Here is an 18,450-nt window from a genome sequence, read left to right as displayed (position 1 = left end):
GAGGGAAATCAAAGAGAGTGCAAAGCAGGGCCTGGGAGGGGTGTGACCTGGGGGGGGAGAGCCCAGAGGCCAGATAGAAAGGCCTGAAGGGTTGCATTTGGTCCCCAGGCCGGAGGTTACCTGTCACTGGTCTATGCTACCTGAATTCCTGGAAAGTTGCTACACTGGCTAGCAGTGACCTGTATTGCAAGATCTGTGGCAGGGAGGGGCAGGGGATGTTTTTCCTAATTTTCCTTGCTAGTCAGCACTTTGGTAATGGGGTTGGCTCGTGGTGACTTTGGCTGGGTTAAGCCGGTGAGCTGTTAGCGGAAAGGGGGGATTTGAGCCTGGGTCTTCCCGCGTCCCATCCACCACACAACTCCAGCTCTACTCTCCTTGCAGGTGGTGGTGGTGTGGAACACCATTCAGGTGAACCACGGGGGAGAGGTGGTGATGCTTGCCAAAGCACACACGGATGTGGATATCCAGGCCTTAAAGATTGCATTTTTTGATGATACCAGGTAAAGAGCAGAGGTTATTATTTATTACAGGAGTTCCTAAACTGTGGTCAGCGAGCTTCGTTCAGGCGGCCTGCGACATATCTGCATGAAATATGCACATTGATTTTTAATTGCAGTTTATTGTACTACAATTTGAATTCTGTGAAATGCAGATTGCAATGCAATAAAAAGCAACATGAGAGAGAAAAGAAGAAATACAAATGCAATTAAAAATCATACAGCATCTGGCACAGTGCATTTCAATTGCTACAACAGGCAGAAAAATCATTAAGTGGTCTGCCAAGACCCTCAGCAGCTTTCAAGTGTTCCATAAGGGAAAAACAGCATCACTCAGAAGCGGAAAGAGGCTCACTGCACCTCTGAGAATCTGAACAGAGATACTGCAGGGATGCAAGGCTGGTATCTAAAGGGAATCAAACTTCTCTGTTCCCTGCCTAAGATCAATCTGTTTTGTTTCTGCTCTTGTAAGGATTGTGTACCCCTTTGATGCTTAAAAACAAGCCCTTCCTAGTTTCATACTCCCAATGTGTCTTGTAATAGAATGGTGTCGTGTGGCCGAGACAACGTGAGACTGTGGCGAGTCCGGAGTGGAGCATTGCGCTCCTGCCCAGTAAATTTGGGCGAATGCCGTTCTATGGAGTTCACAGACCTGGCCTTTGAGGCAGGTCACTCCACCCAGCGTGAGCCAGAAGACCGGACGCTGTAAGAAGCTGTTTTACTTTCTTCAACTTATTGCCCCTTGATGAATGATTTAGGGCAGGAGTTCCCAAACTCTGGCCCGCGGATCACTAGTGGTCCACGGGCTTCATTTGGGTGGCCCATGGCATGTCTGAAGAATGGTGGTGAACAGTGGGCACAGTGGCTGCTGCGTCGTTCTTAGAACCTGGCAGTCTACTCAGAAGGTGAGTGGGACGGACAGGAAGTGATGAGAGAGGAGGCACTCGAAAGGAGCGGAGAGGATTAGCAACGAAGCTAACGGGAGGTGAGAATGAAGAAGTTTAATCTTGATTCATAGGGATATATTTTGTATATTGTTTTTTATTGTATTATAATTTGAATTCTGTGGAATTCTGTGACAGTGGCTGCGTGGTTGCTAGCTCTCTAGGTGTGCGAGCGCTCCATCTGTCTCTTATTCAGCCATCAGAAAGAATCTACACCAGAAGAGAGACAGAGCGCATCTGGTCCTTCCTCTCTTCAAACCTAAAATGGCCCACTTTGGTAACAAAATCACACCTTTGCACTTCTAGGACCATGGCCTGATTAGTTGGGCAAGCCAGCGATGACCTTGTGCTCCAGAGCCTGGCTGTCTACGCTTCTTCCTACTAACAAAACCTATTAATATTTCAAATCGGGCATTCCAGAAAGGATAGAATAGCTACTTAGTTTCTCAAAAAATAAAACAGGAGGGTCCTTAAATTTCTTCCTGCCTAGTTCAGTCAACTGCCATAGTTTTAATCAGCTGAAATGTCGGTTGTTTGACCTACTTATTTAAAGCATGCCGCACCAGAAATTCTATATATACTTTCAGTCATACGATTATGCGGCCGTTGGGTGGCCTTGCTGTTTTCCCCTCAGGTTTGTTTGCAGTCGGAGTGGACATGTTTTGGAAATCGACTATAAGAACGTCAGTGTCAGAAATGTCCGGCGCCTTCTGCCGTCTGAAGTGCAACACTCTCACCGGCGGGAGAAGCAAACTTTTAACTCAGGTGTGGCTTCCACGGTGGGGTTGAGCAGGGTTCCCGACCCCCACCCCAGAGCTGTTGCTTTTGCTTTCTTCTTGGGAACTTTCCAGGACAGCATTCCCCCAGCCTGGTGTCCTCCAGATGTTTTGGATTACAACTTCCATCAATCTCAACCAGCATGGCCAAATGGCCAAGGATGATGGTCACTGTAGTCCAAAACATCTGGAGGACACTGGGCTAGAGAAGACTGGTCTGGAGCCAGTTTGCGGCACAAGTTTTGCACAGGAACAAGCAAGCCTTCCTTCGAGGAAGATCTTCTGTTTTGGTATTGCTTAATTCTCCTAGCAATGGCAAAATATTGATGGCAAATTCGGCTTCCTCTGATGCCTTTTAAGGCTGCCATAGTGACAGACATGTCTGACCTACCTTGATGTTCTCCTGCACAGCTCTGTAGAAATGAATGGCTAATTGGGAGACAAATCTCATACCCCAACAGGTTCTTCTGCACAAGCAATGAGCTGCTTCCGGCTCACTGTGAACCATTGCGCTGAAGGGCCCTGGCTCGGAAAGGGCTTTTAGCGCCTATCAGAACCATCCCACAATGGTTGGCATCCTTGTCTGGACCAGCCCCAGATCCCCTTGTGCAGATCACAGCTGGCAAGCAACGCTGTTGATTCTGTGCAGGGTGGGGTTTCTGCGGCCAGCTCTTGTGTTTAGAGCATATCGGATCTTTGTTCTTTCAGGCCCTGGGATAGCACTCAGCAGTATATGTCTCTCTTCAAGTTTCTGTGCCACAGCTTCCGAAGATGGCTACCTGCGCCTGTGGCCACTGGACTTCTCTGAAGTATTATTGGAGGCAGGTGCGTAGAGTGTAAGGGTTCCTGTCTCATGGCTGTGAATGTATGTAGTACGGACTCCCAAGACAAGTTCCATGTAGCAAAGCAAGGATGGGCAATCTCTGGCCCGGGGGCCAATGTGGCCCTCCAGGTCTTTCCATCTGGCCCACGGAACTCTTCCCAGGCCGCACCTCTCACTGGCTCTGCTGTGCAGCCTCCTTGGATGTTTTCCTGGCCAGAATATGTCTTTGGACTCCGATAATGACGTTTGCTTGCTTGGATGGACAGAGGATATAGAAGGCTGTGTGAGTGTGTATAGAAACTATCCCATTGTACAGAGGTAAAAGTCACAGTCATTGCTCTGCTCTCTTTTGCCTCTGGCCCTTCCCACCATTGACATGTGGCCCCCAGGAGGTTGCCCAGAAGGAAATCCAGCCGTCAGGATGAAGGAGGCTCCCCTTCCCTAGTAAATGAGTTAAGTGGCAATTCCACGGCCACCAACCCCAGTGGCATGTTTACCCTGCAGGCATGGCAGAACTCCAGTATCTAATTTTGTGTCCATCACGGATCTCTTACATTGTCTCATTAATAGTGCAGATATAGGTATATCCTCCAGGGTACTCCATTCCACTAACCACTGACAGTGGATTCTATGGCCACTGAGCACACTTTGTCTCCATTGGGTTGTTTTTTTTTGGGGGGGGGGTCCTGGGTGGTGGTGGTGGAGGGAGAAGCTTCAGGGTTGTTGGCTTTTATTATAAATACTTTTGCAAAATTGTGCTTTTTTTAAAAAGTTGCATTCTGCCAACCTGCTGACCCCCACCCCCCTTTTGTGGGTGACTGGTGTTTTTGCTTCATAAGCACAGACACGGCTGAATGTCAGAAATAAGAGAGGATGATTTTTCCACATAGATGAGTTCTAAGCATGTCATCTGCAGTCTGTTCAGTGAGCAGCATGTCTTCCTCTAGAGCATGACAGCCCGGTGATTTCGGTCCGCATCAGGCCAGATAACCTGAAGGTTTTGTGCACAACCGCCTCTGGGAACGTGGGCTGCCTAGACATCCAGTCTAAGGACTACTGCACGATCATGCGCTCCCACAGGGATTCTGTTTTGGCCTTCTCTGTGGAGGGATCCCAGAAGCAGTTAGTATCCGTATCTCAGGATAACACCATTCGTGTCTGGAACATTGAGTCTATGCAACAGGTAATGTCAAAAACTCCTTTCTTGTAATATTGTCAGAGGGTTGTATCCAATGTTAGCCCTGCTTAGAGTAAGCCCTTTGAAGTTAATGGACACTGCTGTCTTAGGATTTAATTGGCTACAACCTAGAGCATTGAATTAAGCTTTTAGAAGAAAAGTATTTGTGTGTCCTGTGCCGTTCTCGATTGAATAGCCCAGAGTTACACAGTGGCGCTTCAGAGCTACGAATCTGAATTTGAACCTTCTAACCCTAGCCTTCAGGCCATTACATCGTCTTTTTCCTGGACTGCTGTGGCTAATCAGTGCCACGGATCCAGGTCAGTTCTGTATGCAACTCTTTCTGCAAGGGATTCAGGCTCCTGCCTTGGATGGTCAAATTGTGTTGATGCTTCAGGTTTTCTTGCTGCAAACAACCCCAAACTCTCTGATTTGAAGTCATGCAACAGTGTCCCAGTATTACAAGCAGTAACCTTTCATTCTGTAGGTCCATTTTGGTTGTGAAGTTCACGCTATGAAATAACCTCGCAAGAGAGGTTTAAATCTTCCTTTTAACCTTCCAAGAGAGGTTTAATTCTTCCTTTTAAATGTGTATTGAACCTTCCTTTATTTTTAGCTTCTAACCGCTGTTGGTTGATGATTATTGCTTACTTTTATAATCGTGTTGTTGTAACTTGTCCATTGCGTGTATTTATGTATAGAAGGGGGGATATACATTTTGAAACAAAATAAAGCTTTGGATTAATTGGTGGCAGACAGTTTCAATCAGTGGTGCGAAGAGAAGGGCAGACTTGTTTGTCTGCTGAGTTTATTTTGATACAATGTGCTACTGCAACTGAAAGTTACATGTTTAAACATGACTTTTCCTTCTACCTATGGAAAGTAGCCTTTGTTGATGAAATTATAACGTTGATGATCAACTAAAATTCTTTAATCAGTTGACAGCCCTAGCATCAATCCTTTTTTTCAGCTAGTTGCCGCCCTGGGCTCCTGCTGGGAGGAAGGGCGGGATATAAATCAAACAATAAATAAATGGTTCAGTCTTTTCTTAACAAGTGATACTTCTGTTGGATTGAATCAGTGAATTATTTCCCATTGGTTGCTTTGGTGGGTTCATCCTAGTCTGACACTGAGCTGAGATTTGAGGCTAATTCTTTGGCAGCTTGCTTCCGCCAGTCTGTTTCATATCTAATCAGGATGCTCCTCTGTCCCCTGTAGCTGTACGAATTCACTGCCTCTGACGAAACACCGTGTGCTGTGTCTTTTCATCCTTCGCAACATATCTTTGCTTGTGGGTTTGATACTGGTGTGGTGAGAACCATCAGCTTGGCTACCGCAAAACTACTCGAGGAACACAAGTACGCTTTTGTACATACTTTCAAAGTTAGATGCTGATCATTTTTCCATGTGTAAATCCAAAATGATGGGAGTTGATGACAATAGGCTGTATCCAACTAAGTTTCAGTCAGAGTGGACCCATTGAAATGCATGAACTAAGTTATTCATGCCCATTAATTTCAGTGGGTTTACTCTGTGTAGGACTAGCATTGGCTAAAACCCAATAATCTGAAATGGGATGTTCCTACAAGAGAAAAAAATGTGGGTGGGGGAATGAACATAGATGTTAGCCTGTAGCAATGTAAAAAGTATAATTGAATTTAGAAGCAGACCTTCTATTAGCGATGCTGAGGGGTGAGTGCTGATCCTTTTGATTAGAAACAGCACAGTCCACACACACACTTTTTTTTTGGGGGGGGGGGGAAGAGTGACCTAATGGAATAAAACAACAACAACCCAAAACAGGTCAGTGACGACTGAGTATGCTTAGTGGCAAGGAAATGGCTCAGTTTCTATTGGGGGATGGGGGATGGTATGGAGTATCCTGGAGAAAGGGCATGGCTGGAACTCTAAAGAACACTTCTCACTGAAACATGCCAAACGTCCCACTTTTATAGACTACCTTTCAACAAAAGAAACAGGCTCAGAAGAGGGCAACAAGTATGATCACGGGACTGGAAACAAAGCTCTGTGAGGAGAGACTGAAAGAACTGTGCATGTTCTCAAGGCTAGAGAAGACGGGGGAGATACGATAGCACTCTTCAGAGGAGAACCAGGTTCCCTTCTCGACCATCCCAGAGTGTAGGACATGGAATAAGGGGCTCAAGTTATAGGAAGCCAGGTTTTGGCTGGACATCAGGAAAAACTTCCTGTTAGAGCTGTACGACAGTGGAACCAAAGACCTATGGAGGTGGTGGGCTCTCCAACATTGGAGGCATTCAGGAGGCAGCTGGGCAGCCACCTGTCAGGGATGCTTTAAGTTGGATTCCTGAATGACCAGGGGGGTTGGACTGGATGGCCTTATAGGCCTCTTCCAACACTACTATTCTGTGATTCTATTCTAAAGTGTTCTCAGTGTTGTCTATGCAATACAAAGTGATTTGTAAACATATTTGAATAAAGTCGTCTACATTCTTGGCAGGTTTTACATATAGATCTTCCATCCTAGAGCAAAGGAATAAACCAAATAAATAAGAAAAGAGGCTAAAAGCACAGGGGTGGGACTAAGAGTTTCGCTGGTGACATCAGCCTGGTTCTGACCAATGAGATGGTAAAACTTCTGTATGGACTTTACCACTTCAGAATGCAGGGGGAAGAAATCAACAGACGCATTCGTTTGTTTGGTTTCCATCTTGATTTTTACTTCCCCCATTTGCTGCTTTTCTTTCTTTTTGGTACTCTGCAGGCAGCACCGTGGATCAATTACTGGCCTGACCTTCTCCCCAGATGGGAATTTCATGTATAGTTGCTGCAGCCATGGGACCCTTGCTCTTTATAGCTGTGCTATCCAGAAAAGTCACATTGTCAGAGTTCTGGGTAAGCCTTTGTCTGATTATATTTCTTGAGAATAAGAGAGGGGAACCTGTGGCCCGGGGCCTACCAGGCCTCCTCATTTGGTCCACCAGGCGGTTTTGGGGAAGCCACCCCTGATGTCATACACGATGGTCCCAAATGGTTTGTGAACTCTTGCCGCACGACGATTTTAGAGTGACTTCATTGCCTTTCCCCCTGCTGTCTTGGTTTCATCTCGCATACAAATACTTGTCTTGCATTCAGCTAATGTGGTGTCACAAGATGCTGACCATGCTCCTGATGCGTTGTCAGTCAGTGGCGATGGACGTCTCTTGGCCTTCGTGGGACCTTCCAAATACATTGTGACTCTCATGGATGCTCATTCCCTAGACGAGGTAACTGCCACTTGTTCGTCTCTCATTGCCTTGAGGGAACAAGGAAAGGAGCTTCCTGGGCAGTGCAGAAATGTCTAGCCTTCATGGTTTCTGAGGAGAAAAGAAGAAAACACATTGGCATTTTTTTGTCTAAACCCAGAGAGCAACTGAAATATGACGGGATGTCATGTCTTCATTCAGTGTAGCTCTAAGCTACATCTGGTGGACTGTACCAATAGAAGGGAGATACGCTTGATCCCCTCAGCATGTTGAATAAATGTGCAGGCTAACCCTATCTGTGGTCGTCACTTCACACTGCTGCCATCCTCTCCTGACAAACATTCATTTGATCCCAGTTGGCCTGGATTCTTCCTCACTTGAAAAATGGTGCACTTCACCCCTTATGGAGTGGTATAGTCCACTCTGCCACTTCATTGTGCTGTGTGTAAAGACTAGGCCTGTGATTGCTCTCTTTCTAAACGTTGCTTGTGCTAGCTGTCTTTTAATGCAGAAATAAATGCTTGCTGCAAGAAATGAGGCGTGATGATGGTTTTTTCCCGCTTGACAGCTGCTGAGAGTAGATGTGAGCATTTTGGACTTGGACAGCACTGCCCTGGACACAGCTGTGAGACTTTGCTTTGCACCTTTTCCTCTTGCTCACCTTTTGGTGACGACGTCCTCACAAAAGGTTCTGGTTCTTGATGCCAAGTCTGGACGCTTGATCAGAGCGGTAAGGGACTCCCAATGTTGCTTCTCTGTGTTCAGAGGTGGGGTTTGCTCGCATTTTCAGGTTTTTCTGTGGTGCTGGTGATTATTTAAATTTGAACTGCGCTTCCTCTTAAAGGGAGTCCAGGGTGGTGAACAAATGGTAAAGCACTAAAAAGATCTTAAAAAAAAAAAAATTCCCCGTACAGATGCAGACTGGGCCAGGTATCTGCTTAAAAGGCTTATTGAAAGAGGAAGGTCTTCAGTAGGCACCAAAAACACAACTGAGATGGCACCAGTCTAATATTTAAGCCTCCACAATGAAAATCCTAGGGATCATGCGGTTCTGAAATTGTTAAATTATCTCCAGCTACCAATCTTATGTGTATAATTTGAAGTTTCTCAGTTGGGCAAGGGGAGGTGTCCAAGTGGGTTATGATCCCTCCTGCTGCTTGGAAGGCAGGAAACTTGTGATCATATTCCTCCCCCCCCCCCATCCCGAGACCTCTCACTGCTACTGGTGCTTCCGTTCCTTTCCTGGCTTCACTTGAATCTATTTGCTTTGAACAGAAGTTTTATTCTGTAGATCAGACCACGGGGGACCTTTTAAGTCCAGGCACTGGATGCCTCTGTAGCATCCCTCCTTAGTAGAGCTATCATTCCAACTGATGGGGATACACTGCTCAAAGATGCGTCAGGACACTGCCCAGACCTTGCCTTAAAGCCTACTCTCGGGGCTGTTGCTCTCTTCCTTAGATCAACCTCCTCTGGATCTTTTTTTGCTGGATTTCTCGACCAACCAACTCAGGGCTTGGCCAGAGTCTAAAAAACCCTGCAAAAGGTTTCTGAAATGGTAGAGTTCATTGCCAGTGCTACACTGGATGCCACCCAGTCTTCCATCAGGACCCTAGTGGTAGGGGCAGTAGTTAGGAAATGCATTTGGCTAAAGCAAATTTGGCCACCCTGGGCTCCTGCTGGGAGGAAGGGCGGGATATAAATCAAATAATAAATAAATAAATAAATAAAAATAAAGCACTGAAATGTAGACACCAGATATAGTTTGCAGATGGTAACCTTTATTTAAATCTCTTTGAAGGGTTGTTCACTCCACTAATTTGATTCTTTCCCATTTCTTTACAAGACATTCCTTTCTTTGTATCTGTTCAGAGTGTGTTAGTATATTTGGTGGAAACAGATGGGTTCAATATTGGTGATGGTTTGTCTCGACTGCAGGTCTCGCAAGTGCACAAACAGTCTTGTTCTTCATTGGCCTTCAGTTCCGATGCCCGATACCTTCTCACCGCTGGTGATCGGGTTGTCAAAGTGTGGGATTATGGGATGAGATTTGATATCAACTCCCAGGTAATGCACTCAACAGAAAAAACAAGGCAGACTTTCCCCCTCCAGTTGTCGGCTTTCAGGCCAGTTGGTACATTTAACAGAATAGCAGCACACTTGAGTGATGCAGTGCAGCTAAAATAGGGCCATGGGGAAGCAAGGATGGGGAGGGGCATACTTGGGGGAAGTTTTCCAAAGATCAACATATCTGTAAGAAAAAGAAAAGAAAAAACCAAGGGTCACAGAACACCACCACCCCCCAAACAGGTCAGTGATTTGCTGACCATGCTCAATAGACATTCAGTACTGGATGTCAGTTAGAAAAGAAAAATGGAAAACCGAGGGCGAGGGTGGGAGAGAATGGAATGGCTGGCTGGTTAACAGGAATCCTGAACAGGGGCAACCCCTGTTAAGAAGTAAGACTACATTGCGATGTCTACAAGTAGAGCTTTTCCTGTACTGTACAACTACATGCCGCATGCTACATGTCTGTCTGCTCCCCATTTAAATATATATTATCAAACAGGAAAGAGAGAAAGTTCAGTCTGATGCAGGGGCATTACCAGGGGCGTGGAAATATTCAGGGGTGATTGTGGTTACTGGGTTGGGTATCGATTTGGGGAAGTAAATTAATTTAAGATGCCTTTATCTAGAGATGATGTAAGGAGTAAAGAATGGGGGTAACTGAATTGATTTGGAGCAGGGTATTTTGAAACAATTAACTGAACATAAATCAATTGAAGAGGAACTGATCTGCAGTGATCTGTGATGAGGCGCAAATTAATTGAAGAACTTTTCTGTGGTGATTTGGATAGGAAATTAGTTGGCTTGTCTTCTAAGGATCGTATCCAACTAAGCTCTAGTCAGAGTAGACCCATCGAAATGAATGGTCCTGAGTTAGTCATGTCCATTAATTTCTTTGGATCTACTCTGAGTAGGACTAATGTTGGATACAACCCTAAATCTGCACTTGTAGATGCAAATTAGCATTTGTAAATTTGTGTCTCTGGACTTGTATCCCAAATCTTTTTAGTGCTTTGCAATGCTCCTGCAATACAGTTCAATTGTGTGCATGCTTAGAAGTTAGTTGCGCCATGTTCAGTGCAGCATATTCTTTAGTATGCATGCTTAGGATTTGAGCCCTCACCTTCCAGCCTCTCATTCATTCCATTGGGTCATTAAATTGATTTTTTTCATTTTTTGGTTGGAAATATTTACTAAGCAAAAAACGAAACAAAGCAATGATAAAGCAGCCAAAATAGTTGTAATTACATGGCCAATACATATTTGCTTTAACTACCATTATAAACACCACCCTAAAACAGAACGGTGAAGGTATTCATTTTTACAGATGTACCCAGTTATAGGGCTGTCAGTAGAAATCTCCCCTATTTGTTTATATTTATTATTACATTTATATCCCACCTTTCCTCCAAGAAGTTCAAGGTGCTGTATGTGGTTCTTCCCCTCCCCATTTTACCCTCACAACAACAACCCTGTGAGGTAGGTTAGGCTGAGAAGTGGCATCCAATCCAAGGTCATCCAGTGACTTTGGATTTGAATCATGTCTCCCAGTTCCTAACCTGACACTCCAACCTCTGCTCTGTACGTTACACCTGTTGAATACTTTGCCTTTCCTTTATGTGCCCTCTCTGGGAGTCATGAGCACTACAGTGTTCCAAGGGGTCAACCGCTGAAGGAGGAAGTTATGCTTTTGCTCATTGTCTTTCTTCCAGGTGTTTATTGGCCATTCTCAGCCAATACAGCAGGTGGGCTTCACCCCTGACCAAAAGCAAGTAATCAGTGTTGGAGACGCCATCTTCCTCTGGGATTTCCTAGGTGTGTTTGCAGAGGAGTCCTTCAAGGATGAGTAAGAGAGCAATGTTTCCTCCCTCATGCTGTTAGCTTTGGGGATGCCTTTTCTGTAGGCACCTGTACAGTAGGGCCCTGCTTTTCGGCAGCCAGCTTGGCAGCGTTCCGCTAATACGGTGGCTTTCAATTAGAGTAAGGCCCCACTCATATGGCGCTTGTTCTGCTTTTATGGTGTTTTTCGGGCGTCGGGCACCATTCTATTGAATGAGTTCCGCTTTTCAGCGGGTTTCGCATTTAGGCGGGGGTCTGGAACGTAACCTGCTGTATGAGTGGGGCCCTACTGTATATATATGCATAATATGTATATTAATATATATATATATAAATGTAAGGGGTCATTGCATCATGTGGCATGATGGCAGTGGTGCGACTGGGCGATAAGGCAGGCTATCCTGTGGTGGTGGAAGCCCGCAGCAGCAACAGGCAGCAGCTGCGGCGGCGGGAGCAGAGGCTAGCAGCGGCTGTGGCCGCGTTGGTGACCTGCAGCTGCCGTGTGGGTGGCAGAGGCCTGCAGTGGGTGGGAGGGCTGCAGCCATAGCCTGCACCGTGGCCTGGGTTGGGTAGGAGACTGACAGTGGTGGCAGCCCAACAGCTGAGGCAAGTGAGGTTGGGATGGAGAGTTCCAGTGCCTGTTGGGGTGGCAGCGACGAGGGGGAAAGGGGTGGGTGGGGAAGGGGAGTGTGTTACTCTGTGTGTGTGTGCTCGAGTGTGCGAGAAAGGGTCCTTGTGGGTGGGTGTCCATGTGTGTGTGGATGTGTGTGACCTTTGGGGGGAAGGGGGGCTTTGGTAACTTGCGGGGAAACTTCAGTGGCATGTGGGGGGTTAAAGGTGGGCTTTGGTGACCCATGGGGGGCAGAGGGAGCTTTGGCTACCCTTGTGGGGGGGTTAGGGGGGAGCTTTGGTGATGGTAAGCAGGATTGGCAAGCCAAGTGAGCAGGGGCAGAGCCCCTAGTAGTAGCAGCAGTAAACAATAAGACATTTATTTTTGCTATCCGCCTCTCAGCCAGAATGCCGGTCCCGAGGTGGATTACATAGATTTAGAAATACAAAGCATACATAAAACCATACAGAGATTTAAAAATACAAAATAAATACATAAACAAATCCATAAAATCCTTAAAAGCATCAATACAATGGTATGAAGGGTAGAAATTTATCTAAACTCTTGCCTAGAAAGATGGGTCTTCAGCAGCCGTCCAAAAGCAGGAAGAGAGGGGGCTGATCTTACCTCACAGGGGGGACATTCCATTGTCTAGGGGCCACCTTATTTTTTGTGATGTTAGGTTGTTTTTAATGTTGTGTTTTAAAACTATTATAACCCACTATGGGACCCATCCTGAAGGGTGGGTAATACATTTTAGCAATCATAATAGGAATTTACACCTCTGCTTTCATTTTCCCATCATCATCATTTAAACTCTAAGCTTATTACCATTCCAGAATCCACTCATCTGAGTCCTTGAATTCTTCCGGAGGTGGTAAGTTTGCAGTTGTTTTTGAGATATGCTGCTTACTAGGTTACAACATCCCTTCCACTGCTGTCTTACAAGGTACAAGAGCCGTTGTTGCTTAGCAGCTCATGTGAGGCATGGCTGTTGCACTTGGCTTCTTCCTCTCAGGTTTTGGGCAGAAAAAAAGATGTGCAGTCCTGGAGGAAAAGGGAATGAGGTGTGCTTACCCAGGCATCTCACCGCCCAGTTGCCAGCAGCTGGGGGAGAGAGGTGGGATAAAAGGGGATGGGAGCAACCACAGCAATCTCGTGCTGTTTCTGAAGAGCTCGGCCTTTGTGCCTTTCCCTGTCTCCGTATGCCTCTAGACAGACATGCTCCTGTTTGCCTTAGGCGAGTAGAGAAAGCCTCCAAGTGAGCAGAGGACAGAAGGGTTCAAACTGTTTCCTTGTCTGGAATAAATGCCTGATAATGGGCCTGTGGGAGTGGGGGGTGGCAGTGAAAATTGGTTTGAGTAAATCACTGTGAACATTTCCTGTTTTGACTGGGATAAGCTTTTTTTTTTTTTAAATGAGACATAATGTTCAGAACGGAGCTGTTGACAACCACAGCCCTTGAGGTGACGAGGGTATTGCTTTTATTTATTACATTAATATTCCACCTTTCCCCCAGTCAGTTCAAAGTTCTCTCTCCTGTCCCCCACCCCCAATATTATTATCTCAACAACCCTGTGAGGTAGGTTGGGCAGAGTGATAATGACAGGGCAAAGTTCGCACAGCGAGCTTCATGATCTTGGGGATTTGAACCTGGGTCTCCCTGGTCCTAGTCGAGCACTCAGCAATGACATCACCTTGGCTCTCGTTCTTTTTTTGCACACGCATGTGTGTGTGTGTCTCCTCTGTCCGCAGAAGTCAATCTGGAAAAGTTACAAGACTTGACACCTGTGGCTAACGATGTCCCCCGCCAGGTGGTTCCTCTGCCAACCATCATGTCCCCTCCGTGCCTGGAGCTCAGCTCTATCCAACCAACGGGACAACACGGTGAGCAAACAGAACTCGTCATGGTTGGAATGAAGCAAATCTTCTTTGTCAGCCCCTTAAAATCCATCCCTCAGGCACCCCCATTTCCCAACACCCCCCCCAATGTTGTCTGCCACTTCCTATCTCAGTTCCCTTCCATGCTTAATCAAAGTATAGCCAGACTGATGCTTCCTATCGCCATCTGCAGCGCTGCCACTTTGTTTTGGATGAGAATTGTCAAGTTCATACATTGTGTCCCATAAAACACACCGAAAAGTGATCCAGACAGAGAAAGTTGCCTTAGTCAGACCATTGTCCCATCTGGTTCAGTCTTATCTACACTGACTGACAGCGGCTTTCCAGGGCTTTAGATGGGGTCTCTCCCAACCGTACCCGGAGATGCCGGGAATTGAACCTGAGACCTTGTGCATGCAAATCAGATGCTTTACCTTTGAACTACGGACCTTTCCCCTTAATCCATTGCTTCTTTTGAGCAGCACTCTTAGCAGAGTGGGGGGAAAATCAACCTACCTTGATCAAGCAAAGGCTGTGTGTCCCCATTTATTTCTGGCAATTTTATACCCTCATCCTAATCCCACTCTGTTCAAATCCATGGGACTTGCCATGGCCTGGCCTCAGTCCCAGGCATGATTTTCAGGGGGCTTCAGATCTGGAGTATCTAAACAAAAGAACCATTGCCACACTTAAGCTCTGAAAGCAAATGCATAAGGAGGGCCAGTTGTTCTTCTCCCAGTCACCGCTTCCAGTCACTCTCCTCCGTTTCCTCTCTCTCAGATAGTTTTTCTGAGTCTGAAGAAGACAAGGAAGCATGTCTGAGAGGCAGCAGCAGAGAGGCTGTTAATGGAGATAAAGCCCACTCAGTTCTTCCTGTGAAAGGCGCTGTCCCTTGTGAAGAGCCTCCAGGTGTGAAACCTGCAGTCATTCAGCCTTCTCCAAGACAGCGTGGCCAGGCAGGGAATGGTAGGTCATCATGCTCTGAAAAGTTTTCTCTTAAGATAGTAGATATTTATTATGCATATATATGTTGTTACATTCAGTTTGATTACCCACTTCATCTACTCCCAAAGTCTGCCAGGTATCAAGATCAATTTACACAGCTCATACACATTATAATTTATCAGAAAGTATCCTAAAATTTTAAATAATGATGACTCTTCAATGTGTTGTCACGAAATCCGTGCTAAAATATATTTCCCAATTGTAGCAAAAGAGCTAGTTCATTCAAAAACATTCTAACTTTATTTATCCATTCTTTCTTGGGCGCTAGAATGCAGAAAGGAAACCATAGGGTCCGAACCCCAGAACAACATCCGCCCAGACTGCTACCGGCACTTCACCCCTCGTTTCAAAACATCTGTGCCTCCCAAGGTATGAAATGGCCTGATGGTTCAGGCCAAAGGTCTATCTAGTCCAGCATCCTATTCTCACATGGACAGCCAGATGCCCCCATGGGGAACCTGCAAGCAGGATCCGAGAGCAACCACACTCGTCCCATTTGTGATTCCCAGCAAATGGTATTCAAGAGCATACTGCCTCTGACGGTGGAGTTAGTACACAGCCATCGTGACTAGTAGGCATCGATAGACTTCTTCCTGTCTGAACCTCTTTTAAAGCCATCCAAGGTGGTGGCCATCATGACCTCTTATATATGGATAAGGTGCAAAAATATGTGCCTGGAATCACTGAAATGTTATGTTTGTCTTTTAGGCATTCTCTCCTCCTTTAACTGGTAATGAGGGCCTGAAACTAAAAGCAATCATTGGCTACAACGGGAATGGCCGGGGAAATATGGTCTGGAATCCAGACACAGGTAAATGTTTTGTAACTCTTCTGTACCCAAATAGTCAACTGGACAACCAAAGCGACTGGCATTTTTATCATAAACACATGATAAGAAAGTAAATTCTGTTGGAATTGCACCATGTGTTCAGGCTTCTGTAATGAGAATTCTTGGTTAGAATTAAGCTCCACTGAAATCAGTTTATCTTAGAGCCTGGCTACTCATCTAAGTAGCCAGGCTCTGCTCAGAGTTGTGAAGGCTTCTGTGATGCTTGACCTTGTAGTCATGTTGAGAGGGAAGGAAATGTCCCTAAGCGGCAGACTTTTTCCTTCTGTTACGTCACTTGGCTTTTCTCTCTGAGGAGGTGAGAAGAGAAACTCTGTCAGATAATGGAAAGTAAATGTCTGCCAGGCAGTGAACAGTGAGACTGGTTGCTTTTTCGCATGGTGGATCCAGATAAGCTTCTACTTCCAGTTAACTGCATCTGGTGGTTTGCGTGACATCCGTGTCTTTCACATGCAGAATTCTAAAGATAATCTCTTTTTGTCTCCAAGGTTTTTTTGCCTACAGCTGTGGCTGTGTGCTCATTGTTGAAGACCTGCACTCTGGATCCCAGCGGCATTGGCTTGGCCACCCTGAAGAGATTTCAACATTAGCTGTTAGCCACGATGCCCAGGTACCAATGTCCCCCCGTTTTCCTTAGAAGGGTTTCTGTGGTCTGCAGCACAAGCCACCCTGCTGCTTCTGATGTAGTGGGTACTTCTGAGGTCAGGCGCAGCATCACTGAGCAGCCAATTAGTTATGGATGCTCCATTCTTTTTTGCCCCTGCTTAATGGGGGTTGCACTTGCCAAGCATTTCACTGAGGCTTTGGCTCTGTTTAGCCTTTGGTCCATCAATCGGGTGTTTTGTCCATAGCCCTGGCTCAAGACAGGCTGCCATTTTGCTCCACTGCCGCCCAGCCGCACGTGCAGAGGAAGAGAGGAAGTTGGACACTTGGTTTCCCACTCGATGCTTGCTGTCGTTCAAGCAGAGTCCAATAAGGGGAGCGCTGCTAGTTGTCTCCCATGTTACAGAGGACTTAAGTGGCTTCCAATAGAAGGGCATTTAGTGTTGCTGCTCCCATGCTTTGGAACATACTTCCAGCAGAGATGCGGCAGGCATCCTCGCTTTTGATTTTTAGGCATCTTGGAGACTTTATGTAGGCAGGCTTATGCAATGGCTTAAATGTTTTCATCAGCCAGTTATTTTAAAGATCATTTTGTACTGTTTTAAATGTTACTGTATATATTTCTATACACCACCATGTATATAACAATATAATAAATGAGGCCTGGGCGTGGTCCTACAAGATGTTTAACCGGTGCTGATTTTATTGTGATTTTTTTGGTTTTGTTGATAGTAAACCATCGCATAGATCGTTTTATTTATTTATAAGCCGCCCTGTGCTCCAGATTGGAGGAACGGCAGAATATAAAGATACTGCATAAACACAATGAATGAATATTCCTCCAGGTCCTTGCTTCTGCTTCCGGCCAGGGCAGTGGAGACTTGCGCTGCCAAATTCGCATCTGGGACATTCAGAATGGGGCCTGTCAAAAGGTCCTGCTCCATCATGAGACGCAAGTGCAAGCCATGGCATACTCTCGGGATGACCGCCTCCTTGCTACTGTAGGTGGGTATAACCAGTAGCGACACGCAGGGTGTTGGGGGAGCTCTGTGCTTTCAACCTAGGATCAGTCTGGAAGGCCTAGGACTTTTCTCCCAAGGGAAAAGCAAAAAACGATTGCTGCAGCTTTTCTTAACGCAAGGACAGAAAGGTGCAGCCAGATCAGCACCTCTAAATATGCAGCAGATCCAGAATTAGAATATTCCACGTTGTAGTTTGTTTTGCTTTTGAAGACTGGGGAAGTGGCGCTCAGGGAGAGGATATTTAGCCTTTTCCTTCCTTGCCATTTTCCTGGTCTAAACGGCATTTCTCTGAAGCTGATGTTTGCTCCGCTGGGGGGATGGGCTGGATGGCAGATACAGATGTTTTATCTTGTGATGCTAAAGATAAGACAGTTTTTAACATCTAAAGATAGCAGTTTTTTGGGAGAGAATTTTGATGGGAGAGTTTAAAATTCTTCTTCAGAACGCCAGTCTTCAAAGCAGCTGTGCACAGCTGCTAATTAGTAAATCAAGACCCTAATTGTGGATCTCCAGCATCAGACTAGATTGGTTCCAAGCCCTGCACTCAGTGGAACAGCAGGGCTGGTTATTCTTTGTGTGTTTGGCCATTAGGATGTTGTAAGCAGGGTAGCCTGAGTTGCATCTTCTTTGGCTCTCAGCTTCAGGACCGGTTTGCACATGCCAGTTTTATCTGCTCCCAAAGCCACAGAGAGGGATCAGGGGGGGTCCCTTGGCACTGCTCCTCGGTGCCCTGAGCATGATCCTGTGCATCGCTGCTGCACAGCAAGACACAGAGATTCATCAGTCCTGTAACTTAGATTGGTAGCCTCCTCCAATTATTAAGAGTTACAGGATTGATTATCTCTGACTGAGTTAATACCGCGGTCCCAGTTCAGAGCACTGGGAGCTTTCCTGTATAAAGCCCTTCATGTCCCTCAGAGGCTCTTTCTCCTTCTTTTATTACTGAGTTTTTAATGCAATTAATGTACAAAGCACATATAGATCAATGATATGCCATCCAAATAGGTATCCAGATGAAGTTGGTGTTTATAGAAATTACGCTTATATATAGCAAGGGCGCCAATACAAAGCTAATGTGGACAGCGACTTCAGACCAAAATGAAACTACCACCGGACATGCCCACATATCACTGGA

General features: G+C 45.9%; 1 protein-coding gene across 3 annotated transcripts in view; it reads left to right on the top strand.

The window, feature by feature from the left end:
• WDR90 (WD repeat domain 90) overlaps positions 1–18,450 on the top strand; it is a 48,454-nt gene that overhangs the window by 19,076 nt on the left and 10,928 nt on the right. For all 3 annotated transcript variants that reach the window (XM_061599804.1, XM_061599805.1, XM_061599806.1), the window contains 18 exons: positions 382–500; positions 1,041–1,202; positions 2,076–2,206; positions 2,926–3,042; positions 3,988–4,223; positions 5,436–5,575; positions 6,961–7,091; positions 7,332–7,462; positions 8,010–8,171; positions 9,380–9,508; positions 11,221–11,354; positions 12,797–12,834; positions 13,713–13,844; positions 14,619–14,804; positions 15,112–15,212; positions 15,552–15,654; positions 16,179–16,300; positions 17,139–17,298. In XM_061599804.1, the coding sequence (XP_061455788.1) occupies positions 382–500; positions 1,041–1,202; positions 2,076–2,206; positions 2,926–3,042; positions 3,988–4,223; positions 5,436–5,575; positions 6,961–7,091; positions 7,332–7,462; positions 8,010–8,171; positions 9,380–9,508; positions 11,221–11,354; positions 12,797–12,834; positions 13,713–13,844; positions 14,619–14,804; positions 15,112–15,212; positions 15,552–15,654; positions 16,179–16,300; positions 17,139–17,298 (2,434 nt within the window). The remainder of the gene's footprint in view (positions 1–381; positions 501–1,040; positions 1,203–2,075; positions 2,207–2,925; positions 3,043–3,987; positions 4,224–5,435; positions 5,576–6,960; positions 7,092–7,331; positions 7,463–8,009; positions 8,172–9,379; positions 9,509–11,220; positions 11,355–12,796; positions 12,835–13,712; positions 13,845–14,618; positions 14,805–15,111; positions 15,213–15,551; positions 15,655–16,178; positions 16,301–17,138; positions 17,299–18,450) is intronic.

The sequence above is a fragment of the Rhineura floridana genome, chromosome 17, assembly GCF_030035675.1.
Source record: "Rhineura floridana isolate rRhiFlo1 chromosome 17, rRhiFlo1.hap2, whole genome shotgun sequence".
NCBI classification, from domain to species: domain Eukaryota; kingdom Metazoa; phylum Chordata; class Lepidosauria; order Squamata; family Rhineuridae; genus Rhineura; species Rhineura floridana.
Note: the sequence above shows the minus strand (reverse complement) of the source record. Positions and strands in the feature narration are given on the sequence as shown.